Here is a 27,996-nt window from a genome sequence, read left to right as displayed (position 1 = left end):
AAGTATTTCCTAATAACAAGCAAAAGAAATTAGATAGTCTAAAAGCTCCTTACACATCAAGAAAAAAAATAATAAAAGCTTCTTGAGGATGAAGTTAAGCACCTTTAGTTTTCTTATCTCCCTATCTCCTCCTCCTCCCAATCTTTTTATCCTTTACTTGCCCACCCAACTGGAATCCCACTACCTCTGTTTCCCATTTATCGTTCTCTTTTCCATTTTTTCTGCACCAAAAGAATTAAAAGACATATTTATGTATATATATTCAAAAAGTAGTGAATTAAATACGTAAAGGATGAAGAAGTTAAGAAACATATCTGTCATGCGGCAAATTTTAGGTGTAACCAGTTGCATCTCTCTCATGTAATGTGATGAGAGAAGTAGAGTGATGAAAATATACAATCGATATGATAAAAACCTTGCTCGCATGCATTACTTAATAGTTTTGCTACACCAAAAAAAAAAAAAAAAAAAAAAAGTAAAGTAAGAAACGTCAATTTTACGGTAAAATCTCAAGTGTAATCAATTGTACTTTTTATCTCTCATTACATGAAGTGATGAGAGAATTCGAGATATGCAATCGGTCACGGGATGGAATATCTCCCCTCATACTTTACTTAACATTATTTATAGCTTCTCTCCATAACCATGATGCCTCTTCTCTCTTACTTGAAAGTGGAGTATGATAGTAGCTAGCTAAGAAACTCTACAGTACCAAAGCTAGCTACACATTTTCTGTGACATTTTGATCACTCAAGAACCAACGTTATGGCTACTGTACGGAAACTGATAGTTGAGGTTGTCGATGCTCGAAATCTGTCGCCGAAAGACGGGCACGGGACGTCGAGCCCGTACGTGGTGATGGACTACTACGGGCAGCGGAAGCGGACGCAGACAAAGATACGAGACCTAAACCCCGTGTGGAACGAGTTGCTCGAGTTCAACGTTGGCAAGCCTTCCGATGTTTTTGGGGATGTGCTGGAGCTCGATGTCCACCACGACAAGAACTACGGACCCACCCGGAGGAACAACTTCCTCGGGAGGATCCGACTGAGTTCCACTCAGTTTGTCAAGAAAGGCGAGGAGGCTTTGATTTATTTCCCATTGGAGAAGAAGAGCTTCTTTAGTTGGATTCAAGGTGAAATTGGCTTGAAGATTTATTACGTCGATGAGGTTGTCCCGCCGCCTGCACCACCAACACCGCCGCCTCAAGCGGAAGAGCCAAAGGCTGAAACTGCACCGCCTCCGTCGTCGGAGGCGCCGCCGCCACCAGAATCTGACTCAACCCCACCACCAGGCGAGAAGGAAACTAAGGCGGACCCACCACCGGAAGCAGAACAAGCACCGCCACCGGAAGGTGAGAAGCCCGCCGAAGAACCACCGACTGAGGTGGTGCCACCACAGGAAACTGTAGCTCCTGAAGATGTACAGTCTGATCCTCCACCGGGGCCGACGTCAACACCACCACCACCCACTGATGATGCAAATCATGATCAAGGGGATCCGCCGCCGCCGCCACCACCTGAAGCAGCCATGCAACGTGAACCCGAAATAGAGATGATTGGAGCCGCCGTATCGAAATCAGTTCCAGATGTCAAATTCCATGGAATCAACGGCCCACAGCCAATGCCAAGGCCACCAGTAATGAACTATACGTCGCAGCTGGAGCCAACAGAAAGCATGTCGATGGATCGGCCGTCGTTTGATCTGGTGGAGAAGATGCACTACCTCTTCGTCCGAGTGGTGAAGGCGCGCTTCATTCCCTCCAGCGGCAGTCCGATCGTTAAAATCTCCACTGCCAACCACCATATCACGTCCAAACCCGCCAGAAAAACCCAATGCTTCGAGTGGGACCAGACCTTCGCCTTCGCCCGCCAATCCCCCGACCAATCCGACGCCTCCATCCTCGAAATTTCCGTGTGGGACCCGCCCATGTTTGACCCCGCGACCGCCTCGGTTGCCTCCGGGCATCACTTCCTCGGTGGAATCTGTTTCGACGTGACGGAAATTCCCCTGAGAGACCCGCCCGACAGCCCCTTGGCCCCGCAGTGGTACAGGCTGGAGGGCGGCGGGGCCCGCATGAACGGCGACCTGATGCTCGCCACGTGGATGGGAACTCAGGCGGACGATTCGTTTCCCGACGCGTGGAAGACCGATACAGCCGGTAACCCAAACGCGCGAGCCAAAGTCTACCAATCGCCGAAGCTGTGGTATCTCCGAGCAACAGTCCTCGAAGCCCAAGACGTTCTCCCCATGACGCCGTCGTTGACGGAGTCATCTGTCCAAGTCAAAGCCCAGCTCGGATTCCAGTCCCTCAAGACCGACCCCGCAGTCACCCAAAACGGCACGCTGTCGTGGAACCAAGACTTGATGTTCGTAGCCGCGGAGCCGTTCAGCGATCGTTTAATTTTCACTGTAGAGAATCGGCTAGCGAAAGGACCGGTCACATTGGGGGTGGCGACAATACCCCTTACCGCCATCGAACGACGCGTCGACGACCGCAAAGTGGCTTCGAGATGGTTCTCATTGGAGAGCCCAGGCGAGGAAGACCAGAAGAAGAGGACGGTGTACAGAGGCAGAATGCACCTGCGCCTCTGTTTCGACGGCGGGTATCACGTGATGGACGAGGCAGCGTACGTGTGCAGCGACTACCGGCCCACCGCGAGGCAGCTCTGGAAGCCGCCGCTGGGCACCGTCGAGCTCGGCGTCATCGGGTGCAAGAACTTGATACCTGTCAAGACGGTGAGCGGTAAGGGATGTACGGATGCGTATTGCGTGGCAAAATATGGATCCAAATGGGTACGGACACGGGCCGTGTGCGATAGCTTGGAGCCCAAATGGAACGAGCAGTATACGTTTAAAGTATACGATCCGTGTACGGTGTTGAGCATCGGCGTTTTTGATAGCTCTGGACCGGGATTCAAAATCGACGGCTCGACAGATGCCACGCGTCCCGATTTTCGTATCGGGAAGCTCCGCTTGCGTATTTCGACGCTGGCTACGGGTAGAGTATACAGAAATACGTATCCGCTGTTGCTTTTGTCTCCCGCCGGTTTGAAAAAAATGGGGGAGGTGGAGGTGGCCATACGGTTTGTTCGAGTGTGTCCGACGTTGGATTTGATCCACGCGTACTCGCAGCCTTCACTGCCGTTGATGCACCACATAAAGCCGCTAGGTGTGATGCAACAGGACCTACTGCGCAGGGCGGCGGTTAAGATCGTCGCCGCACACCTGTCTCGCTCGGAACCGCCGCTCGGGCGCGAGGTTGTGATTTACATGCTGGACGCGGATTCGCAGGGATTCAGCATGCGGAAAGTGCGCGCCAATTATTTCCGGATCATCAATGTCGTAGCAGGGGTTGTGGATGTCGTAGCGTGGATAAACGACACGCGTTCTTGGAAGAAACCGATGGCAACGATTCTTGTGCACGCACTGCTGGTGCTGCTCGTTTGGTTCCCGGATCTGATCGTGCCCACCCTGTTGTTTTACGTGTTTGTGATTGGCGCGTGGAACTACAGGTTTCGCTCTCGGGCCCCACTCCAGCACTTTGACCCGAAGCTCTCGCTGGCGGACAACGTTGACCGGGACGAGCTGGACGAGGAGTTTGATGCGGTGCCGAGCAACAGGCCGTATGAGGTGGTGCGGGCGAGGTACGACAAGCTTAGGATGTTGGGGGCACGCGTGCAGACCGTGCTGGGAGATTTTGCAACGCAAGGGGAACGAGTGCAGGCGCTGGTGACGTGGCAGGATCCGCGGGCGACGGGGATCTTTGTGGTGTTGTGTTTGGTGGTGGCGATGATACTGTACGTGGTGCCGTCGAAGATGGTGGCGATGGCGTTTGGGTTCTATTATCTCCGTCATCCGATATTCCGTGATCGGATGCCGTCGCCGGCTTTGAACTTCATTCGACGGCTTCCGTCGTTGTCTGATCGCCTTTTGTGAGATTGATTATTTCATCATGTTTTTAATTAATCAAGCTTAAGCTTCTGTTTTGTAACGTTTGGATAATCAACTGCTTTTGCTTAGGCAAAGCAAGTGAAGTAACATTAATAAGCATGTGTATCTATAATTCTTGTAAGATACATATATGTAATGCTTTTTGGTACATGAGTAGAATTTGCATCAACAACAAACAAACATTATACCACTAAATAGAATCGGCTATATGAATTCTAAAACGTGACTCCGCTCGTTTTTGCACAAAGTCTTTCGTTAACTCCAATACGTCCTATCTTGAGTAGAAATTGCAAACAGTTAATATTATCCATCAAAGTCAGTTCATTGTTCATTGAAGAAGCCAACAAGAAGTCCGTGTCCTGTTTCAATAAAGTGAGAGTCAAATTGTCCATCTATAACTTCACGTTTTTCACTCAACTCTCTTCTGCCCTCCACTCCCTCACTCACTCACTATTCCTTCAAGTTCAACACAGAACAGATAAAGCTCATTGCCTCTCCACTCCATTACTCCTCTGTAAGTTCCCACTTCTCACTTTTTAGTACATGCAACTTCTTTAATTACTCCCATTTTTTGTTTCTGGAAAAGGGAAACTTTTAGTTCGTCTCTTGTTCGGTTTCAGATTTTCGTTACCGGTAATTTACGATCAGATGCTAAGGGGGATAAACGAACTTTATTTCGAGTTTTGGTGGGGAAGGAGGATTAAGGAGCAATGTTGAGGAGCTCAAACTATTCGTGTCTTGTGCTTCTCACTTGTTTTATTGTCTTTAGTTGCTTGAAAAATGGATTCTCTTCTGTTTCTACTATTTTGATCAAAGGGTGCTTCTGATTCCTTTCTCCGAGTCTAATTTTTGCTGCAGTTTTTCTTTTTTCTGTCGCACCCCGACCGCGCAAACTGTTATTCCCTTGCTGCCTGAATTCTTGAAAATTATATGATGGTTGCTTTCTACTTTTCATGTTCTAGTTTTAGACCTGTTTTCTTTTCTAGTATTGGTTGTGAATTTGTGATGTTGCTGTTATACATTCATCCTCAAAAGTGGCTTTCTAATTGAGCGCCGCGTTACATTCTTGTGTAAATATTTGGAACAGGAAATGGCTAGGAATCCCTTCTTGTTGGGGTTTCTTTTAGTTTTCTGCATAGCTATTGCAGAGGCAGAATACATTAAATATAAAGATCCCAAACAACCATTGAATTCTCGAATCAAGGATCTACTGAGCCGGATGACGTTGGAGGAAAAGATTGGCCAAATGGTGCAGATAGACCGCAGCGTTGCTTCGCCTGAGGTGATGAAGAAGCACTTCATTGGTAAACATTACTATTCTCTCTCTCGTCTCTGCATAAAATATATATAGAAAGAATGGAAGCAGTCCTTCTGCATGTATATGAAGATTAGTTGGATTTTAAGGGTAGAGGAAATTTGTCTTGGGCAGGAAGTATATTAAGAGGGGTTGTGAATGTTCCGCCACAAAAGGATTCTGCAGAAACTTGGATTAACATGGTGAATGATCTTCAGAAGGGTTCTTTATCAACTCGGCTTGGAATTCCGTTTATTTTTGGTATCGATGCTGTTCATGGCCACAATAATGTTTACAAAGCAACAATCTTTCCTCACAATGTTGGCCTTGGAGCAACCAGGCAAGTAGATGTCCTCCATTGCTAACATATCACTGAGCTGTAACTTATTTTGTAATCCTAGTCTCAAAGTAATATTGATTGAATTTAAAGTAGATATTGTGCTAAAATTTATTAGCAATAGAGAAATTTGTTTTTTCGACTCTTAACTTTTAGTCGTATTAAGAGATCAACCCATATGAAATTCAAGGAGTAAATATACTGATATCAACTTGATCGAACTTAAAATCAACTAGGGATCCTGAACTTGTTAAAAGGATCGGAGCTGCAACTGCGCTTGAAGTTAGAGCTACAGGCATTCCTTACGTCTTTGCACCTTGTATAGCGGTAACTAAAATAAACTGTATATATCTGATGATTGATATGAACACAAGTCAATTTATGCTGGCACTGAACTTCATATTGATTTTGTCCATGCAGGTCTGCAGAGATCCAAGATGAATCAACTAGGGATCCTGAACTTGTTAAAAGGATCGGAGCTGCAACTGCGCTTGAAGTTAGAGCTACAGGCATTCCTTACGTCTTTGCACCTTGTATAGCGGTAACTAAAATAAACTGTATATATCTGATGATTGATATGAACACAAGTCAATTTATGCTGGCACTGAACTTCATATTGATTTTGTCCATGCAGGTCTGCAGAGATCCAAGATGGGGTCGATGTTATGAAAGTGTTTGGGCCCAAAATAGCAGTTTGGGCCGAGGGAGGTATCACTTTCGGCCCGGGAAGACTACGGCGAGAAAGTCATGGGGGCTTCAGCTCATGGGCTTCTAGGCCTAGGTCGGTTAAATCAGAATGCAAGTCGAGTCCTAATACAATAGGGACCCTCGACGAGATCAGTAAAACTAGAAGGCGAATCCGGCTCAGTTAAGGACTAGATTCGTAGTCCTAGCAGAGGTAGGACTGATTGAGGTAACGTTAATCCGGAGGAGGAAACCTAGTTCGAATAGGATTAGAACTCGGGCTCGGTGTTCTGCTTCTATAAATACAAGACATTCAGCAATGGAAAAGGACCACAAAATCAACACAAAATTGCCCTGCGCAAACTCTCACAACTTGAGATCTTTTTCTTTTCCTTTTTCGCTGACACATCTTCCGTTGGCATCAACAGCACTGTGGAAGCAACCGGTGATATCTTAAGTCGGCATAGATAGCTCTGTCACCGTAGAATTGGTCGGTCTCGCAGTATCTTCCGTTGGCATCAACAGCACTGCGGCGAGAACGGTCGATTACCTATCCAAGTCTCGGTCGAGAAGGGTTTTCGAATCCTTGTTGGTCGAGGTCATCTCATTAGCCTTCTCGGCGAGGTGAGGTGTCACAGTTATTACATTCGGCACATTGAAAGCCGAATTCGGTTCGTGAACTTTGTAAGAAATAGCAGCCTTGTCTTCAGGCTCGAGAACCCAAGAGGCCGAGACGTGTTCCTTTCTCGGCCGCAATCGCAAGACGCAGAAGTCAGTAGCGCGACCCAACGCAACATCATCAAATTTACTCCTCGGCCGAGCCTCGGCCGACGAGTTGGCACGCCCGCAATCACCGAAGGACGTAGTTAGCTTAGAATATACTCGGCCTGCGCGCCACGTAGGCTTTGTAATTTCTAGGGTCAACATTTTGGCACGCCCAGTGGGACCCAGTGCTAAAACTACGAAGTTCATGCCAATTGAAACGCGATCGGTAAAAAAGAAAACAGCTATGGGAAAATCAACAGCCGATTTACCGATTCAGAACGTAGGACAAAGTGTGCCACAGGCGCAGAATCCCCTTAGCGCCGGGACACCTGAGTCCACAAGTGCGACTCGCCGAGAAAGGGAAGTTAATCTCGGCGGTCAACACCGCAGTCTAGAAATCCCTAACAGGAACACTTGTGTTCTCAATGAAGGGATAGTGGAGGATTGCGACGAGGATGGCGGTGAAGGATCTGACCCACCAACAAGGTCGTTTCTTCGAAAGCGACTCGACGAGCAGTCTCGGTCAGTTGAGCAGACGTTTAGCCGAGGTATTGACAAGCTACATGACGTGATACTCAATTCCACTGAGCAGCAAACCAGACTGCTCGAAATGCTGGTTAGTAAATTCAGTGACGGCAGGCCTTTCGATCCTTTCCAACGCTTGCCACCAAGAAATAATCCGTTACCAATGGTACAGGCCGAGCCAATTCCTGCTCGGCCCAAACCAATTGACTTGGAAAAGGTCGGAGGGTCAAATAGTAGGTCGGACGGAATCGACCAGAGGGTCGAAGCAACACCTGTTGATATGACCGAGGTTCAGCGGATGATCGACTCGGCCATGAAGAAAGGGCCGAAGTTTCCTAAGTTTATCCATCCGTACCCGGCCTACATAGAAACGTTCGGATATCCGAAAGGTTTCAAGATTCCGGATTTTAGCCTTTTTGCCGGTGAATCGTCCTTGTCTTCGTTGGAGCACGTGGCTCGTTTCACCGCGCAATGCGGCGATGTTCATAGTGATTTCCATAAATTACGGCTGTTCAACTTCTCGTTGACCGGCTCGGCATTTGCTTGGTATATCAATCTCCCTCCTAATTCCATCCAAAACTGGGATGAGTTGGTCGAGAAATTCCACGAGCAGTTTTATCGACCAGGGTTGGAGGTGTCGGTTTCTTCATTAGCAAGGATGGCTCAGGCATCAGATGAGTCCCCGATGGATTATCTTACCAGGTTCAAATCAGCCAGGAATTGGTGCCGAGTACCCTTGCCCGAAGTCGAGTTCGTCCGGCTTGCTTTGAACGGCCTCGACGTCGAATACAAAAAGAAATTCTTGGGGGCAAATGTTCGGGATATGTATGAATTAGCCCAACATGTCGAACAGTATGATTATTTGCTCCGCGAGGAAAAGATTTCGAAAACTCCGTCTCGGGGGACGATTTACAAGAATCCTACCGTCAGTTATGCGTCAACCGAGGATGAATGCGTTAGTGTGGATGCGGCTGAGATAGTAATAGATAAGCCATACGTTTGCAAGGCCTTGACTCAAGTTGACTCCAGGGAAGTCAAAAGCCGCTCGGCCACTGAAGGAACATTGAAACCGTCAAAAGTGTATACTTTTGATATTACAAAGGCTGACGCAATTTTTGATCAACTGTTGTCAGCAAGGATCATCAAACTTCGGCCTGGTCACAACATTCCCAAGGCCGAAGAGCTTAAAGGAAAGGTGTATTGCAAATACCATAATTCAAGTAAACATACGACAAACAATTGTGTCGTATTTCGAGACAACGTCCAGAGCTGGATTGATAATGGAAAACTGAAATTTCCAGAGAAGAAGATGAGTATTGATGCTGATCCTTTCCCCACAGCAACCGTGAATATGGTCAATGCATACCTACCTAAGGACAAAGGAAAAGGGAAGGGAAGGCCGAAGTTGTTGCGACGCAAGACTTTCGCACTCAGAATTCTCGGCCACGTTTCATGGCCGATTTTCGTTCGAACAAACCACCTACAGCTTTAACAGGACCCGCTATTGTTAAACCTATGAGGGATTATAGCACCGATGAAGATAGTGGGACGGCGGTTTTTTGCAGTAAATGTAGAGCGAAGGTCGGCAGTGAGCCAGAGGAGAAACCATCTTCGCCTATCACAGAACGACCTACGGCCGCAATTCAGCAAAAAGCAGCCGGCGTCGGCCGACACCAAGGGGTTTTTGATAGGCTCGGCCCAAAAGTGAAGATGGAAGAGACACCCTCAGTCAGGCGGCGCCTCGATTTTGGCGCTTCATTTTATGACGAGGACTATTATACACGTAATTCTGGTAGTTCGGAATCGTCGCGGAGTCAAAAAACCTTCAAACCTCCCGAGCCTAAAGATCAACGTTGGTACACATATCATTCTTCGAAAGGCGTCTACACCGCGTTGTCCAAATCCCAGAAACGCCGGCACCAGAGGATAGATTGCATGGCCCGTCGGCAGGCAGCCCAAGAAACTTCGGCCCCTAAATGGCGGCCGAAGGACACAGTTGCTACTGGTGATGAACGACCATCTCCAGCTATTATGACAGAGTTGGGTCAGGGGAAACGGTTGGTCGACCGAGATATCGAGACCACGTTCGAAGAAGCCGATAAACGGATCAAACTTCTTCTTCGCCCAGGGGAGATGAAGGCACGCCTCGAGCATTTCAGGCAAGAGGCCGAGAGCAAATTAGCCCAGCCAGCTATACAAGAACCGTTGATTAAAATTCGACGGAATTTGCATCCACCATTCCTTGGGGAGGCTTTAGAATATATGCGCGAATTCCATAAGAAACATTCGGCCAACGATCTGTATGGTTTGCCGAAAGCATGCCAGGACACCATTGATCTAGTCCTGACTTGTCCGGACGCCGAGCGCATCATCCAGAAGACCTCTGACCCGGGATTGAAGGCAAGGTTCCAGCACATACGAGAAGCCCGTGTCCTTGGATTTGAAGTCGACCCATACACTGATATCGTTGCAGCCGACCTTCCTTTCTCAATGGAGGATCTTCAGTATTTACGATATCACTTCGAAGTATTTTCGGCGGTTTCTCTCTTCGGTCTCACGACCGATGAAGTAGCACGTGTTGCACGTCTGGATGCTTATCTCGATACCAGAGATGCCCGGCTATACTACCAAGAGCAGGTGCAGGTCCTGACCCAAAGCACACTGTCGATCTCAACCTCGCCTGCGGCGGTCACACAGAACCAACAAGCTGCCGAAGCAGCACCGCAGGTTCAAACCCTCGAAGAAGGGACAGAGGAGTCTTTTTGTCCAACTCTGACAAAAACAGAGCCCGCAGTCGTCGACCAAACGAGGGATGAGGTTAGCGAGGAGGGTCCCAACCCGATGGGCCCGTCAGTCTTGGATAACATGGAAATTAGTATGGTCCATGTGTTACCTGCTGATTTTCAATCAAGCACGGCTCAACCGAATTTCCTCGATGGTGATGTAGTCGCCGAGGAAACTGGCCATGTGGATTTTGTGTCTATTGCTGAAGATGAGTCAACAACGAAAGATGACAGTCTGAAGGCCGCTTTGACCGAATTATTTCCTCGTTCGTCATCGGCCGCACTCCACCATTTAAAGCCATTGTATGTGACGGCCCACATCGAGGGATATCCCGTTTCTAAAGTTTTTGTCGACTGTGGCGCGACCGTCAATATCCTGCCTCTGAACATCATGAAGGCCTTGCGTCGCTCGAACGACGAACTTATTCCGTCAGGGATCACAATGAGTAGTTTCGTCGGCGACAAATCGCAAACCAAGGGTGTACTTCCGTTAACTGTGACTATTGCCGGTCGCACTCACATGACCGCTTTTTTTGTAGTTGATTCCAAAACCGAGTATAATGCACTGCTCGGTCGAGATTGGATTCATCAAACCAGTTGTATTCCTTCCTCATTGTATCAAGTGCTTGTTTTTTGGGACGGCAAATCGGTCACTGTTCACCCAGCCGATAACCAGCCCTTTGAAACTAACATGATCCAAGCACGGTATTATGATGACCACGTCGGCTACATTACTTTGCAAGGCTTCAATGATGAAGGCCGGCCGACTCGGATTTCTGTACAGAAAGCTATCGAGGTTGGCGCCGAGACTGTCCACCAGGATTCGGCGAGACTCGGATTAGCCAATTTCCTCCCCGAGGCCGATGTCTGACACCGATCGAGAAGCACGTAGGGCCGCGGTTTCATCTACTATGGAACGACTGCTGGCCCATTGGTATACTATATCTAAACAGCCAAATTCGGGCGTTAACCTCGTCGAGTTCCTGGCCGAAGGAGATAATGGTCCTGTTTTGTCTCTTGATAAAATTCAAGCCGCCCCGGCCGCGCTCGAAGACCATCGGCCCCAAGTTAAGGATCCCCTGGAAGAGATTAATGTTGGGACGGCCGATGACCCACGGCCTTTGTTTATTAGTGCTTTACTTCCCCAACAAATGAAAGATGAGCTTCGTGCCTTGCTTACGGAGTTCAAAGATTGCTTTGCTTGGAGCTACCATGAGATGCCCGGCTTAGATCGTACTCTTGTCGAGCATGAGTTACGTATTAAGCCCGGATGTAAACCTTTCCGTCAGCCACCGCGTCGATTTTCGACGGAAGTGCAACTCAGCATCAAGGACGAGCTGGTTCGGCTTTTGAAAGCCGGGTTTATTCGGACAGCTCGATATGTTGAATGGTTGGCGAATATCGTTCCTGTTTTAAAGAAAAGTGGTGCACTGCGCATATGCATCGATTTCAGAAATCTGAATCTGGCAACTCCCAAAGATGAGTATACAATGCCGATTTCAGACCTGTTAATCGACGCCGCGGCGAATCATGAGATGTTATCCTTTATGGATGGGCATGCTGGGTACAATCAAATATTCATCGCCGAAGCCGATGTGCATAAAACTGCTTTCCGTTGCCCGGGGGCACTCGGTACTTACGAGTGGGTTGTTATGCCATTCGGCCTCAAAAATGCCGGCGCCACATACCAACGAGCGATGAACACCATCTTCCACGACTTAATCGGAACCATCGTCGAAGTTTACATCGACGACGTTGTCATCAAATCTAAACGCCGACGGACACATCTGGACGACCTCCGACAGGCTTTCCTCCGCATGCGTCAGCACAACCTCAAGATGAATCCTGCCAAATGTGCTTTCGGCGTGTCGGCCGGAAATTTCCTTGGTTTCCTCGTGCATCACCGTGGAATTGAAGTCGATGCGAATAAAGCACGCGCAATCGTCGATGCCCCACCCCCAACAACGAAGAAACAACTCCAGTCCTTGCTTGGCCAGATCAATTTCCTCCGCCGATTTATTGCTAACTCGGCCGGTAAAATGAAAGCGTTCTCCACGCTTTTGAAACTCAAGGACTCGGATAAATTCGTGTGGAACGGCGAGCATGAGGCGGCGTTTACACAGATCAAAGTATCCCTCACGAAACCCCCTGTCATAGTTCCCCCTCGGCGTGGTAAACCTCTGAAGCTCTATATCTCGGCGGCCGAAGAATCTATCGGCTGCCTCCTCGCGCAAGACAATGATGCCGGCCGAGAGCAGGCTATATTTTATCTAAGCCGGAATCTCAATCAACCAGAGATCAATTATCCCGCCGTCGAGAAACTGTGTCTCGCCGTATTTTTCGCCGCATCCAAGCTCCGGCATTACATGCTCCCGTCGGTCACCCAAGTCATTGCCCAGACCGACGTTATCCGGTACATGCTTACCCGACCAATCGTCAAAGGCCGAATTGGGAAGTGGACAATGGCGTTGTCCGAATTTAGTTTGCAGTACGTGCCGCAGAAAGCTGTGAAGGGACAGGCGTTGGCCGATTTCCTTGCTCAGCACCCTTCGCCTTATGGTTTCGGGGATGCTGACGTCGAAATCGGCATGGTGGTGACCCGCGACAACTATTGGACGATGTATTTTGATGGTTCCAGTACTTCGTCTTCGGCCGGCGTGGGCATCGTCATTCAATCTCCTCACAACGATCGCTGGTATTTTTCGCTCAAACTGGATTTCGAGTGCACCAATAATCAGGCCGAATACGAGGCTCTTGTCATTGGTCTTGGCCTCCTTCTTGACCTTCGAGCCACTCGTGCCCTCGTCCTCGGTGATTCTGAACTCGTGATTAACCAAATTAATGGGTCTTTTCGTTGCATGAGTTGTACTCTGGCGCCCTACCACATGGTCGCCAGCTATTTGGCCGAGTCTTTTGACGGTATTACATTCGAGCATATTTCTCGGGTTCATAATACCGACGCAGACGAGTTAGCTCAGATCGCCTCCGGTGCTCAACTCATGGGGGGCAAGCTAGGCCGGGAGATACCAATATTACGACAGCTATACCCGGCCTTGGTTAATCAGCAAATCCTCCGTCGAGACAATGTGATCCGCACCAGGGTCATGTCCTTGCCTTCGTTGTTGGATCGGCAGGACTCTATAGAAATTTGCGCGGCCGAGGCTATACCAGATGATTGGAGGAAACCCATTATGCAGTACCTTGATAATCCTAACGGGACACATAGTCGCAGGACACGGGTTCACGCCATGAACTATGTCACGTACCAGAACGAGTTGTACCGAAAGGGCGAAGATGGTTTGTTACTGCTATGCCTCGGCCCCCAAGAGAGTGCTCGGGCGATCGCAGAGGTTCATGAAGGGGTATGCGGAGCTCACCAATCTGGACGGAAAATGCGATGGCTACTCCGACGACACGGCTATTTTTGGCCGAAAATACTGAAAGATTGTATCGAGTTTGCACGAGGATGCGTGCAGTGCCAAATCCATGGGCCTATACAAAGGGTCCCGGCCGAATCACTACATTCGGTCATTAAGCCGTGGCCGTTTAGAGGATGGGCCATGGACGTAATCGGCAAAATCACGCCGACTTCTGGAGCTGCTAAGCATGCATGGATAATAGTCGCAACTGATTACTTTACTAAGTGGGTCGAAGCAAAATCATATGCCGAGTTAACATCTAAAGAAGTTTGCGACTTCGTGGAGGAACACATTGTGACTCGGTTCGGTGTACCAGAAACAATCATAACCGACAATGGAACAATCTTCACAGCCGAAAGGTTTAAAGAATACACGGCAAATTTGAACATTCGGCTGGAGCAGTCCACACCGTATTATCCACAGGCGAATGGGCAGGCCGAAGCAAGTAATAAAGTGTTGATCGGCATCCTCGAAAAAATAATAAAAGACAGGCCTGGCATGTGGCATTTGAAGTTGAACGAGGCATTATGGGCATACCGAACGTCGCCCCGATCGGCGACTGCAACAACCCCATACGCATTAACCTACGGACACGATGCAGTGCTACCAGTCGAGTTGAGCATAAATTCGTTGCGATTAATTGAACAAAGTAGTTTGTTTAGCGCCGAATACAATCAGTCCATGAGACAGGAACTAGAAGATTTGGAAGAAGCGCGACTTGACGCGTATAACTTACTAGTGGCGCAAAAACAGATTGCCGAGCGAGCCTATAATCAAAAGGTGCGACAGAAAACGTTCGGCGAGGGTGAATTGGTATGGCAAACGGTGTTGCCCGTAGGACTAAAAGATCCTAGGTTCGGCAAGTGGTCGCCGAATTGGGAAGGGCCGTTCATTGTGCATAAAGTATACGGTAAAGGGGCGTATCATCTTAAAGATCGGACTGGTGTGATTCACAAATTACCGATTAATGGGAAGTTTTTGAAGAAATACTATCCAGTTACTTGGGAAATGCGTGAGTAAAAAATCAATCCATTAAAATTGATAAGTATTTACAAATGAGTAGGACGGTTGGTTTACATTCAAATATATCTAAGGAGAAGAGGGAAGAAGAGTGCTGAGCAGAGCCTTCAGCTCCAACCACCGCACGTCGGCCATGATGACTTCGGCCTGCCGATTCTTTTTATCCAGCTTCAGCCGCTCGACTCGTTTGTTGGCCGCCGCATACTCAGTTAGGCGATCCTTCCCGCCTGACTCGAAGTCCCTCGCAAGCTCAGAAGCAATGGCCGACCGACGTTTTGCTAGTTCGGCCATCTGACGGTCGAGCTCGGCTAACGTTTCTCCTTTTGCCCGTAGATCGTCAATCTTCGGACGGAGGGTGTCTTGAACGGCCATGGCGGCTTGCAGGTCCTGTTCGGCCTTCAGAGCAGTCTGGAAGATACTAAATGTCTCCCGAACGCGCTCCAAGGCAGACGATGCCCGGACAATGGCATCTCCGCTCAGGCGACCATCGGCTCCAAGGTCGTTCAGACACACGCCGAGCAAATCGAGACCGTTGCGCTCAAGAACTTGCGATGATGAGAGCGCTAGGACTTCTCGCAGCTGGGTTAGGGCACTTGGATCGGCAGCATCAGTCGAAGCGGCCGAAGGGCCGGACTCTGCAGTCGTGCTGGAGAGGAGGGCTTTGAATTCAACCTCCCATGAAGCCTGCACAAATAAACAAGGTTAAGTTTAAAGGAAGTCATGACAAGAATAGCAAGAAGGTGTCGTGTTTTAACCTGCCGAGAGGAGACCTCGGCCATGTCCCCAGGATCGTTGCTCGAACCTAAAGAACTCAATGGCCGAGCCCAGTGTCTCAGATTGCTTCTCACTTCACGCGGCCGATGGAGGTTATCTACGTTTGATGGCCACTGAGGCGGCCAGGAAATATAGATAACGCCCTTCGGCGCATCGAATTGACGGTGAAAAGAATGTATAGGCACCTGACATTTGGTATTTTCTTTGTTTAGAAGTCTAAAGCGGAAAAGTAATCAGGAGGAGACGAGTGAAGGTACTTACAAAGGCCGAGGTAACCTCCTGTGGAGGAATATGGAAGCCTTGGTCTTGGGGATGGACCGGCGATTCCGCCGTAGCCTCGGGTTCCTCGAGCAGCCGTTTGCCCCGGTCGGCTGCCGATGGGCCGACTGGCGCAGCTGCTTCAGAGGAGGCAGGGACGCCCTGGTCCTGAGAAGGAACGAGAGGTTCGGCCACCGGGATCGGTTCCTCGACCGTGCGCTTGCCACGATTAACCGGGGAGGGGCCGGTTTGAACCGCCATCTCGGGTATTGGAGGAGGTTGTCGACGAGTATGAGGACGGTGCGCCAGCGGGACCTCGTCGCTCCCCTCGCTTTCGTCCAACACAAGGACCGAGGGCTTTGGATTCTTGGGAGAAGTTCCCTCGGTCGTAGAAACCGCCTGTTGAGAGACAGGTGCCTTCTCGGCAGAGGGAGGTACGACTGATTCGCCGGCCACAGAAGCAGGCCGCGCTGGGATCGTCTCTATGGCCGAAGCCGGTTGTTTCTTGACCCCAGAATGGCCGGCGGCGGGAGAAGGGGAAGCACTGGGAGTCGTCGTGTGGCTGGAAATAACGTGGATCTCCCGTGCACCTTTCTTCGCCAGTTGCTTGACCCGCTTGGCAGGCGGGGAAGGCTTGATAGCCGGCCCGACCTCTTGGCGAGGCCGTTTGGTCAGCCCGGCCCTACCAGCAGGTTTGTCTTTTTTGGCCACGACCGATTTTTTCCCGGCCATAGCAGCGGCAACTACCTCTGTCTTTCTCAAAGGCCGACTACCTAAAAGGATAAAGACAATTCAGTAAGGCGTACAACAGGCAAGGTTGAAGAAAAAGGGGGAATTGAACAACTACCTTGAGAGTGGGGGGCCGGGGCTTTCTTAGGTCGGTTACCGAAGAGCCTGTTTAGTACATCCTCGACCGGCGTACCGAAGAACTCTTGAGTGTAATTTTCCCACCACTCACCGAAGGTGTCAGTGCAATGGGTTTCTGGGGTGGCCGGTCGTAGGCGAAATCTTTGGCAGTACTCTTGAAACTCCTTCGCGGCAGTCCTGCACTCGTTCTCTGAAGAGCGAGGCTCGCGTCCGCGGCTCAATACTGTGCGGGAGGAGAGAAAGGGGACGGGACAGCCCTGAAGATAGCCGAGCTGACGGGCAAGGAAGTTCGGATGGTACACTTCCCACCCCGACCGTTTCCCGTCGCAGCCGAGAGGAAGGTCGCGAGCAAGCACGAACGACCCCCAGGTTCGGCGAAGAGCGGCGTCCTCCTCTGCCGCCCACGTAGAGGTAGGCAGTTTGATGGAGGGGGGGTAATCACGACGACGACAAATCAGGAATTCGTCGCTTGTGAGATCGTCAAGGGCAAAGAGGTACCTAAACACCTCTTCGGCCTGATGAGGAGGCGTTGGTCGGGAGGCTAGCTGAGGACCAAGAGCCTCTGTTGCTGAGAAATCAGCTATAGCCGGCCGAAGGGAGGCGAAGTACACCTGCAACCAGAGCTGGAAGACCCAGAGAGGGCCATTCTGGTGGGGGTCCACCGTGTGGAGAGTCGCCTCGGCCAGGCAACGGAAGAGGTGGGCAAGAATATTAGAACTCAGCGCCAGGACGCGACCACTGGCCAGGGCTTCGGCCACTGGCATATTCTCGACCAAACATTTGTTTGATTTGGTACAACAAATGTATTTATTGTACCAGTAGAAGAGGAAGGCTTCATGCTCTCCTTCTCGCAGGTCCTCTTCCCCTCGACCGGCGAAGTGAAGGTAGAGGGTGTTGTAGTTGAGAAAGTTCTTGTGGAGCTTCTGTATTTCATCCCTCGACGGGATGTGACCGTCACTATTCAGGGTCTCGAAGGCTCGACGGTCGAAGAGCGTCTTCAGATCGATATTCGACGGGTGCCCGGAGAGGGTCGCGTCGATAGGGATCCCGGTGGCCGAGGTCCCCAAAATGGCGGTGATGTCCAGGATGGTGGGACCAATGGGACCAAGGGGAAGGACCATTGTGTTGGTGGCTGAGCACCAGAAGCATAGAGCGGCTAGGAGCAGCTCCTTGTCAGGGACAATGTCCATCGACGAAAGGAGGATGGCGTCGTAGATGCCCAGGATTTTCCATTTTTCGCCGAAGAGCCGTTCCATTCGGACAACCCAGGTCGCCCAGGTGGTGGTCGTCGAGGGCCAGGAGCCTTGGGGCTTTGCCGCCTCCCATCTCGACCATTCGAACCCTTGGAGCAAGGGTGTAAGGCAGTGTTCCTGGAGAAGACCAGTGATGGTCGGCGGGATTGTTGCCTTGAAGAGAGGACCCAGGATTTGGTGGACGGTGCTCATGTCGTTCTCGAACCGTATATTCTTGATCGAGCTCCGATCAAGGATCTTCTGATGCTGGTCGCATTCCCGGGAAAGCTTGGAGATGAAGGAGGCCATTGTAAAAGCACAGCGTAAGGAGGTTTTTTGGGTTGGGGATTTGAGGACGAAAGCTTGGAATGGAGGAATGCACTTGAGAGCAAGAGTAGGGGATTTCAGGAAGTTTGAGAACGTAAAGTACAAATGAGGAAATTTCGGTATTTATAGAGTAATGGGAGGAAGAGCAATCGTTCGAAATTCAAAGCAAAGGGCAAAATCGACCGGAGGAATCGTTGATCATGATGAGCATTTGGGGAATGCGGTTGAGAAGACCGACGGTTTTAGGTTTTGGGGGCGCACGATCGCGTGTGACGGCGAAGTTAATGACGAAAGACGGTTCGACGCCTGCACGATGACAGGAGGGCTCACGGACTGATGAAATGGCTCGCGGATTGAGATAGTGGTCATAATTACGAGACGGTTCGGGCAGGCGCACGCTTCAGACGTCATTATCGGGGATTGGCCATGTTAGGGGATGCCACGTGGCGAGTGGTTTAGCAGGATCAAGATCGTGCGATCATGTTCAATAAATGCGCCTTGGAACTCGGGTATTGGGATCCTGAGTGGTAGATTCGCTTCTTCAAGGCCGAAACTCGGCCGAAGGTTTCAGGCCGAGGACCTCAAAAGCGAGGGGGCAATGTTTGGGCCCAAAATAGCAGTTTGGGCCGAGGGAGGTATCACTTTCGGCCCGGGAAGACTACGGCGAGAAAGTCATGGGGGCTTCAGCTCATGGGCTTCTAGGCCTAGGTCGGTTAAATCAGAATGCAAGTCGAGTCCTAATACAATAGGGACCCTCGACGAGATCAGTAAAACTAGAAGGCGAATCCGGCTCAGTTAAGGACTAGATTCGTAGTCCTAGCAGAGGTAGGACTGATTGAGGTAACGTTAATCCGGAGGAGGAAACCTAGTTCGAATAGGATTAGAACTCGGGCTCGGTGTTCTGCTTCTATAAATACAAGACATTCAGCAATGGAAAAGGACCACAAAATCAACACAAAATTGCCCTGCGCAAACTCTCACAACTTGAGATCTTTTTCTTTTCCTTTTTCGCTGACACATCTTCCGTTGGCATCAACAGCACTGTGGAAGCAACCGGTGATATCTTAAGTCGGCATAGATAGCTCTGTCACCGTAGAATTGGTCGGTCTCGCAGTATCTTCCGTTGGCATCAACAGCACTGCGGCGAGAACGGTCGATTACCTATCCAAGTCTCGGTCGAGAAGGGTTTTCGAATCCTTGTTGGTCGAGGTCATCTCATTAGCCTTCTCGGCGAGGTGAGGTGTCACAGTTATTACATTCGGCACATTGAAAGCCGAATTCGGTTCGTGAACTTTGTAAGAAATAGCAGCCTTGTCTTCAGGCTCGAGAACCCAAGAGGCCGAGACGTGTTCCTTTCTCGGCCGCAATCGCAAGACGCAGAAGTCAGTAGCGCGACCCAACGCAACATCATCAAATTTACTCCTCGGCCGAGCCTCGGCCGACGAGTTGGCACGCCCGCAATCACCGAAGGACGTAGTTAGCTTAGAATATACTCGGCCTGCGCGCCACGTAGGCTTTGTAATTTCTAGGGTCAACAGAAAGCTACAGTGAAGATCCCAAGATTGTGCAAGCAATGTCTTAAATTTCAAGTAGACGGGCCATGGGCCCACTCCAACAACACCGATATTGTCCCCAATTGGCCACCTGCTCAATCCGTCAGGTGTGGGGTTTTAATACAAAAGGCATCGGTGTTAGAATGGGGTAATTCTTCTGGCTAATGTGGGACAAAGGAATTCTAACACTCCCCCGCACTTGAGACCCCATTTTATGGGTCACACGTGGAGTTCCACACATCGGCAACCATGTGGAGCCAAGTTGGGGCTCACCCATTTGTGCGGGGCCAAAGGGGACCCACCCGTTCACGTGGATGTACGGACCCGTCCCCTGGCTCTGATACCATCTTAAATTTCAAGTAAACGGGCCATGGGCCCACTCCAACAACACCGGTACTGTCCCCACTTGGCCACCTTCTCAATCCGTCAGGTGTGGGGTTTTAATACAAAAGGCCTCAGTGTTAGTTAGAGTGAGGTAATTCTATATAAATGGCTTGTTCTCAATCCTTCTGGCCGATGTGGGACAAAGAAATTCTAACAGAGATCATACCTGGCTTACAAGGGGAGATACCAGCTCTGAAAAGGGCATTCCCTTCGTAGCAGGAAAGTAAGAATTTTCATTCCTCGGCTTTTGACTTACTAATTTCTAGTACTAACAAGGGGTGGCTGATGTTTTATTTGGTGACTACGGCTTCACTGGCAAGCTTTCTAGAACTTGGTTCAAAACGGTTGATCAACTACCTATGAATGTTGGGGATGCACATTATGACCCTCTCTTCCCCTTTGGATTTGGGCTCACTACAACACCCAAAAAATTCAACTAGAAAAATCATGTAGCTACTCTTCTTTTTCGGTTTTAATGTGCAAGTTAAATGTCTTTTTTCTATGGACGCTCTGCGCGCGTCTTACGTCATCCTTTACTAAGAGACTTGATTCGAAGTTATTGCTTGAGGTGCAAGTTATATATGTCTTTTTACAATCTATTAGGATTTCTCATAGCTAGTGGTGGCACGATCATAATTAATTAAATCTTTTGTCAAACAATAAATTTGTTAGAGATGTTAGATTAGGACGTCGATGGGTTGGAACTCATGTCATGGTGCAAGGGCAACACTCTTCTTCACTATTGAGGTGGAGGGCTACTTGCTAATTAATTAAATCTTTTGGCTTTGCTTATATAATTTCCTTTCACAATAATAATATATTAGTGTGACGAATTAAGAAATTCTAGTTACAGTAGAAGCTAGGAAATAAGTTTTTACTTGTTATTGATCACAACAAAATTGGTGACTAATATATCCCACTTTATTTATTCAATTGAAATTATATTTAATCTAATACAAATTACAAATGAGGATTCAAATTTAGGTTATACAGAAAAAGGAGCACACTACTTTTGCTAACTTAACTGCACATGCAAGAAAGAGCACAACGATAGATTTGCTTTTTATTTTTCCCTCCTTTTTCCTTATATATCTCGAAACGGTAAAGATCCACATTTCCACTTGGGGTATCTTGCAACAGAGTTGTCCCCAGAATGTTTGATTTTGAAACAACTAGTCCTTCCATGCATACAGAAGATCATATGAGCCAGTATAGCCGTTGAACCTGGACGGACCGTTCACTTGTATCCGCCATAAACAAACGCTGTCGTCTAGTACACAACCTCCATCCCTTCCTTGGTCGTATATATCGAAATGGTGAAGTTGGCCCTGCCACTCAAAGCTGCAATAAAATAGCGTGGTCCGCCATATGTTTGGATGGAACTTAAATTCGTAGGAGTCAGCAAGGGGGACGGCATGGACACCAAGGTCATCGTCTTTGGATTTGCAGTGAACTTTCAGTGGCGAGTCGCCCGATTGATCCCACAAATAATTTTCGATCACAACAGTTACTGCATCAGACATAATTAGAATCAACATAAGCAGCATTAGCAGCAGTGCATTTCTTGCGAAGAAGGCCATGACCAGTTTGCACTTTGCATCGTTATGTACGGTAGTATTTATATAGCTAGCTAGGTTGGGTGTCGTGTCACGTATGAAAGTGCTTGATTTGCATGGCTAAATTGTGCATGCAGTTTGGCCTCAAGATACGTACAATGCGTGACGAATGAAGAAGCTATAATCACAACGAATTCGTGACTAATAATATATATGAAAATTTCCAATTGGTCGATCACTTTGCTAGCTGCTTGTTTAAAGGAAAATCAAACAAACCATTGTTGTTTCTTTGTTTTTTTTTTTTTTCCCGAAAATAAAATAAAATTGAATTGGTTGTGTTTCTTTTTTGGATGCTATGTATTTCCTTGATTAAGTGTGTTCAATTAGTTATTTATATATAAGTGCAACATCGGGAGAGATGATTTAGCTACCGAAAAAAGCAATAATCCAAACCAATTCAAGTCATCCAATACTTGTAATATTTAATGTCTTCCATACAAATTTAGGTATAAGGAAGGAAAAACATGCATTTAAAGTGCTTCCTGGAAGAAGCACATAACTAATGCTTTTGGAATCCAAAAATAATTTTACCCAAAGTGCTTCCAGTTACTTTAAAAACATTTCCAAACGAGTTTTTTTTATTTTTTATCTCTTTCTCTTTTATGTTTTTTCATTCATTAGAAATTGGAAAGGAAATGAAAAACTTCCAAATCCAAATTAAGACAGGCTATCTAATGCTCGTAGTATTTAAGGTTACCTAGAATGGAATAATTGTCTCTGTTCTTGATGATTGATGGGTATTTAGAGTACACAAATTTAAAGAGAAAATAATTGTTTTTGCTATTTTCATGTAAGTTTATAATTTTATATTGAAATCGAGTAGGGATTTGGGAATACCCAGTAAGAGGAGAGAAGACTCTAATTCAAAAGGGTACTCTCTCTCTCTCTTGTGCCGCCTCCCTCAATCTCATCGCCTTTCCTCAATTTCTAAAACCCCACTAGCCGTTTTCGAGCGATATCGATCTCTGTAACGCAATGCATGCGTGTGTAGTGTAAGGCTGTAATTTGTGGATGAGGCAGGAAGCCAAAAACAAATGTTAAAAGTTGGAACAGTTGTTTCTTTCTTTTTAGAAGTTTGACAGGAAGAAGAATTTGGAATAATAGTCAACAAGCAAAACCACCAGTTTTATTGCCAGTGGGGCCTTCTTAATACAGACAAGAATTGTCTGCCCTCTCATTTTTGGTGCCCTTCCGTGCCCTCCTGTTTTGTGTGGTCACAATTAAGCCACGTCAACATTTTATATTATTTTTTATAGAAATAATAAGATAAAAATGAATAGTAATATAAAATATTAACGTGGTTTAACCGTGACCACACAAACAAAAGGGCACGAGAGAGCACCGAAAATGGGAGGGCAGACAATCCTTGTCTCTTAATTCACCTACACCAGCAGCATCACTAATGCGGGTGCTAATCTCACCAATAAAGTAAAGATAAGCATGATGAATTATGAGTTCATCCATGAAAGCGAAATGAAAGGCAAATAAACAAATTTGGATTCCAGTAAAACTCTCTGCGTCACCTTTCTCTGCCCGCTATCGAATTGACAAATATTTTTTTTTCCAGAAATTGACAAATATATCATCACATCCAAATTTTCAGTCAACTAGCACCTAATTTTTTTTTTCTATAAAGTTCCATTTTCTGCCTCACATTGCTTTCCAAATCCCAAGTCCCAACTCAACTTCTCTCTCTCTCTTCCACAAAGCAGCAGAGCTCATTGCCAACCTCTCTCTCTGCTCATTGCCTATTGGAGTATCGGGTCTCCATTGCTTCTCTGTAAGTTCCACTTCCACATGCTACTAGTTTCTTTTGACAAATGGGAATTTATTAGTTTCCAGAAAGATGAAATGAAATACTTCACTCAGTTGTGATTCAGTTACCTCTCTCTTAGTTGTTGGGTTTCAGATTTTAGTTCCATTCAGTCACAAAAAAAAAAGGCCAGCGAAATTTCTTAAGTGTTTTGGTGGTTAATAAGGAGCAACATGCATGTGTTGTGATTGTCACTTGAAGAATAGTAAACTTTTTTTACCCTTTTTTTCATTGCTTGGAAAAGGGTTCTCTTTGATTCTGCATTTTGCTACAAGGTCCTTCTGATTCCTTTCTCTGGGATTAACTTCGGGTGCAGCATTTTTTTGTTAATAAAAGTGGTAACTTTCTATAATTTCCACCATGCAACTAATCTTCCATTGGTGCTTGAATGCTTGAGGTTCATTATATTGTGATTCCTTTCCATTGTTGCCTTAATACTTTTCTTCAAATTTTGTTCATCTTTTAACTGTTTGATGTTCTAATTTTAGGCCTTTTTTATGTTTTCGAATTTCGGTTCACAATGTTCCATAGCTCATCCTCAAACTGGCTTTCTAATTGTGCATTACATTCTTCTGTAAATTTTTTTGGGAACAGGAAATGGCTAGAACTCCCATCTTCTTGATGGGGCTTCTTCTCTCATGTTTCTTCATAGCTGTAGCAGAAGCAGAACATATTAGATATAAAGACCCCAAACAGCCGCTGAATACTCGAATCAAGGATCTATTGAGCCGGATGACGTTGGAGGAAAAGATTGGCCAAATGGTGCAGATAGACCGCAGTGTTGCTTCGTCTGAGGTGATGAAGAAATACTTCATTGGTAATCATCACTCTTCTTTCTGTCCTGCCTGTGTATAAATTATATATACATGTGTAACTACAGAAAGAATGGAATGTATCACATATGCATATGCAGATCAGTTAGATTTAAGGAAGAAGAAATTAATCTGTTTTTGGCAGGGAGTATATTAAGCGGGGGTGGGAGCGTTCCAGCACAAAGGGCTTCTCCAGAAGCATGGATTAACATGGTGAATGATTTTCAAAAAGGTTCTTTATCAACCCGGCTTGGAATTCCAATGATTTATGGTATCGATGCAGTTCATGGCCACAACAACGTCTACAAAGCAACAATCTTTCCGCACAATATTGGCCTTGGAGCTACCAGGCAAGTAGATTTGCCTTGAATACCAACATTTCGCTTAGTCTCTTTTGTCAACCTTTTGAATTTTGGAGAGAAAAAAACAACCTTTCCTTTCTCTACAATTAAATGAAGAGTTCTACGATGCGATAATTGTCTTATGTGTCCGGCATTTGATCAAGAATTTGACTGAAGCTTTCATTTTTCGTTGGTGCTGACAAATTAAAATTCCAAATACAAATAAGTTGGTGTATATATGTTCGAGTATATGATGATACTTTAACTAAATGGGATCAATTGAGAAATTTGTTTCTTCAACTGTAAAATTTTAGTCCTCTTAGTAGTTCAAACTTTAAACCATAAGAGTGAATGTATTAATGTCAACTTCCTCGTATTTAAAATCAACCAGGGACCCCGTACTTGTTAAGAGGATCGGAGCTGCAACTGCACTTGAAGCTAGAGCTACAGGCATTCCATATGTCTTCGCACCTTGTATAGCGGTAACTAAAATAAACTGTACATCTGATTAGTACCGACAGAAGTTACTTTAAGCTAAGTTGTGCTTCCTCTTAATTTTGTCTTTGCAGGTTTGCAGAGATCCAAGATGGGGTCGATGTTATGAAAGCTACAGTGAAGATCACAAAATTGTTCAAGCAATGACTGAGATCATACCTGGATTACAAGGGGAGTTACCAGCCAACTCTAGAAAGGGCATTCCCTTTGTGGGCGGAAAGTAAGAGTTTTAATTCCTCAGTTTTTTGTCATAGCCTTGTGCTTGATTTATGCTTTTTTTTGGGTCCATTTGTGCTATCAAAGATAAAACGGTCCAACATTTCTAACACATTACAAGAGTTTGAAAGGTCTTATTCTCTTTTGCATAATGTGGCGGTCCACGTTCTCGAAAATGATTGATACTCATCATAATGGTCCTGTGAAAGTTACAGTTTTGGAATATCTTGAAGTTTAACTTGGTTTTAGTTCTATTGGTCCACATAAATCCAACATGCAATGCAAGTACTAGTCGTTTTTTCTTCTCCTTCGCGTGCAGTGATGTTGGCTCTTAGAGGAAGGGAGAGATGACGAGTGTGTTTAAGCACTTTCATTGAAAAATTGGTAGCTTTTTGTAGGAAAAAAAGAGGGAAAGTGCTTGTCAAAGCATACTTTGGCACTAGGCTATTTACGGTGGTCACAAAGACCACCTATAATCCCTATATTGTTGCATTTTGATTTGTCCGAAAAGGACATATTTACAACTGCAATTCTCATGGCACATTAATTTACTGAAAGATCACCAATCATTGTCAAATTCCAAACAACACGATTGTGATCCAATTTACGAAGGTGTTTTGTTCATGTTCCGCCATTTCTGTTGGCAGTAAAAAGGTTGCAGCGTGTGCAAAGCATTACGTCGGTGATGGAGGAACAACTAGGGGCATCAACGAGAATAACACTGTGATAAACAGACACGGCTTGCTCAGTATCCACATGCCAGGCTACTATGACTCAATTATCAAAGGGGTTGCAACTATTATGGTATCTTACTCGAGCTGGAATGGAGTAAAGATGCATGCTAATCATGATCTTGTTACTGGCTTCCTTAAGAACACTCTTCATTTCAGGGTAAAAACGACTCTCTGATGTTCTTTTCGGCCCTATGCCCATTTTACAATAGCCTCAGTAGAAACTAAAAGCACTGTAGAACTTTGTGGACTATATCAGGGTTTTGTCATCTCAGATTGGGAGGGTATTGACAGGATCACGTCTCCACCTCATGCCAACTACTCATATTCAATTCAAGCAGGCGTCAATGCCGGAATTGACATGGTAATTAACATCTCTGTTGCTTTCCTTTCTTAAGTTCCATAAACTTGATGATGTGTTTGGTCTTCTAACCCATACTTAATTGCCTGTTACAGGTCATGATTCCATACAACTATACGGAATTTATTGACGGTCTAACCTCCCTGGTGAAAAATGGAATCATTCCCATGAGCAGAATTGATGATGCTGTAAAAAGAATTTTGCGGGTTAAGTTCGTCATGGGCTTATTTGAGGAACCGTTGGCTGATCGCAGCCTGGTCGACCAACTTGGGAGTAAGGTAGACGTTGGTAAATTTATCACCATTCTACAACAATGCAGGAAACTTAATCTGGTTTTTTGTATTACTATTTTCACAGGAACACAGAGAATTAGCTAGGGAAGCTGTGAGGAGATCTCTAGTGCTTCTAAAGAACGGCAAATCTGCTGATGAGCTGTTGCTTCCCCTTCCGAAGAAGGCATCAAAAATACTTGTAGCTGGTAGTCATGCAGATAACCTTGGTTATCAGTGTGGTGGGTGGACCATTGAGTGGCAGGGCTTAAGTGGCAACAATCTCACCGAAGGTAAACAAAGATCCTTCTGTTTTTGCTGTCATAAAACATAATATCCTCTTGATACATGTTTGCCTATGAAATCTGTCGGGACTCTGAAAAAACTGACCTATTAAACTCTGTAAGAAACTTATTTTTCTCTTTAACAGGTACCACAATTCTTAGTGCCATTAAGAACACAGTGGATCCTAAAACCAAAGTAGTGTACAAGGAGAATCCTGATGCTGACTTTGTGAAGTCGAATGATTTCTCATATGCCATCGTTGTGGTAGGGGAACACCCGTACGCAGAGACGTTTGGTGACAGCCTAAACTTGACAATACCGGATCCTGGCCCGAGCGCCATCACAAATGTTTGCGGTTCTGTGAAATGTGTTGTTATCGTCATCTCTGGCCGTCCTGTTGTGATCCAACCTTATGTTCCCTTGATGGATGCTCTTGTTGCAGCTTGGCTTCCAGGAACGGAAGGGCAGGGCGTAGCTGATGTTTTATTTGGTGACTATGGCTTCACGGGCAAGCTTTCTCGAACCTGGTTCAAAACCGTTGATCAGCTGCCGATGAATGTAGGAGACGCACATTATGACCCTCTCTTCCCCTTTGGATATGGCCTCACTACAACAACGGCCAATTCCAACTAGGAAACTATTTAGCGACTCCTCGTCAGTAATTTGCTCATGTCAGCTACTCTTCAATAGTTAATAGAAATCATTTAACTAATCTTCGATAAGTATGTCAGCTACACTTTTTATCAAAACGTGGAGAGATTATTTAGTGTCATTATATAAGTGGAGGAACATTTGGAACGGAAAAAAAAACTTCCCTCCACTTGTATAATAACTTATGATGTACCGCTCTATATTTCGGCCACATTGAAAAATCTCTCCTA

The 27,996-nt window shown here is 46.6% G+C and overlaps 4 protein-coding genes across 4 annotated transcripts; 3 read left to right on the top strand and 1 right to left on the bottom strand.

Moving 5' to 3' along the window:
• Positions 1-3: 3 nt before the first annotated feature.
• LOC103453887 (multiple C2 domain and transmembrane region protein 16) lies at positions 4-4,134 on the top strand. The gene has a single exon (XM_008393481.4). The coding sequence runs from the start codon at positions 766-768 to the stop codon at positions 3,937-3,939; it is 3,174 nt and encodes a 1,057-aa protein (XP_008391703.3). The 5' UTR covers positions 4-765; the 3' UTR covers positions 3,940-4,134.
• Positions 4,135-4,386: 252 nt separating this feature from the next.
• Positions 4,387-5,729, top strand: LOC139191629 (uncharacterized). The gene is made up of 3 exons (XM_070812582.1): positions 4,387-4,468; positions 5,042-5,258; positions 5,384-5,729. Exons 2-3 carry the CDS (start codon positions 5,045-5,047, stop codon positions 5,611-5,613), a joined length of 444 nt encoding a protein of 147 aa, XP_070668683.1. The 5' UTR covers positions 4,387-4,468; positions 5,042-5,044; the 3' UTR covers positions 5,614-5,729.
• A 15,619-nt stretch (positions 5,730-21,348) lies between these two features.
• On the bottom strand, positions 21,349-21,756 carry LOC139191503 (S-protein homolog 5-like). The gene has a single exon (XM_070812390.1). The coding sequence runs from the start codon at positions 21,754-21,756 to the stop codon at positions 21,349-21,351; it is 408 nt and encodes a 135-aa protein (XP_070668491.1).
• A 1,490-nt stretch (positions 21,757-23,246) lies between these two features.
• Positions 23,247-27,827, top strand: LOC103453963 (uncharacterized). The gene is made up of 10 exons (XM_017337451.3): positions 23,247-23,572; positions 24,200-24,422; positions 24,563-24,767; positions 25,150-25,240; positions 25,328-25,473; positions 26,117-26,360; positions 26,460-26,564; positions 26,657-26,839; positions 26,919-27,123; positions 27,261-27,827. The coding sequence occupies exons 2-10, from the start codon at positions 24,203-24,205 to the stop codon at positions 27,746-27,748; spliced, it is 1,887 nt and encodes a 628-aa protein (XP_017192940.1). The 5' UTR covers positions 23,247-23,572; positions 24,200-24,202; the 3' UTR covers positions 27,749-27,827.
• Positions 27,828-27,996: the final 169 nt, after the last annotated feature.

The sequence above is a fragment of the Malus domestica genome, chromosome 14 (assembly GCF_042453785.1).
Source record: "Malus domestica chromosome 14, GDT2T_hap1".
Lineage (NCBI taxonomy): Eukaryota > Viridiplantae > Streptophyta > Magnoliopsida > Rosales > Rosaceae > Malus > Malus domestica.
Note: the sequence above shows the minus strand (reverse complement) of the source record. Positions and strands in the feature narration are given on the sequence as shown.

Bases quoted from the DNA above. Each gene is read 5' to 3' on its own strand.
- LOC103453963 (XM_017337451.3), top strand. From the start codon at position 24,203: ATGGCTAGAACTCCCATCTTCTTGATGGGGCTTCTTCTCTCATGTTTC. The intron at 24,423-24,562 runs GTAATCATCACT...TGTTTTTGGCAG, and splicing joins GATGAAGAAATACTTCATTG to GGAGTATATTAAGCGGGGGT. The intron at 24,768-25,149 runs GCAAGTAGATTT...AAAATCAACCAG, and splicing joins ATTGGCCTTGGAGCTACCAG to GGACCCCGTACTTGTTAAGA.
- LOC103453887 (XM_008393481.4), top strand. From the start codon at position 766: ATGGCTACTGTACGGAAACTGATAGTTGAGGTTGTCGATGCTCGAAAT.
- LOC139191629 (XM_070812582.1), top strand. From the start codon at position 5,045: ATGGCTAGGAATCCCTTCTTGTTGGGGTTTCTTTTAGTTTTCTGCATA. The intron at 5,259-5,383 runs GTAAACATTACT...TGTCTTGGGCAG, and splicing joins GATGAAGAAGCACTTCATTG to GAAGTATATTAAGAGGGGTT.
- LOC139191503 (XM_070812390.1), bottom strand. From the start codon at position 21,756: ATGGCCTTCTTCGCAAGAAATGCACTGCTGCTAATGCTGCTTATGTTG.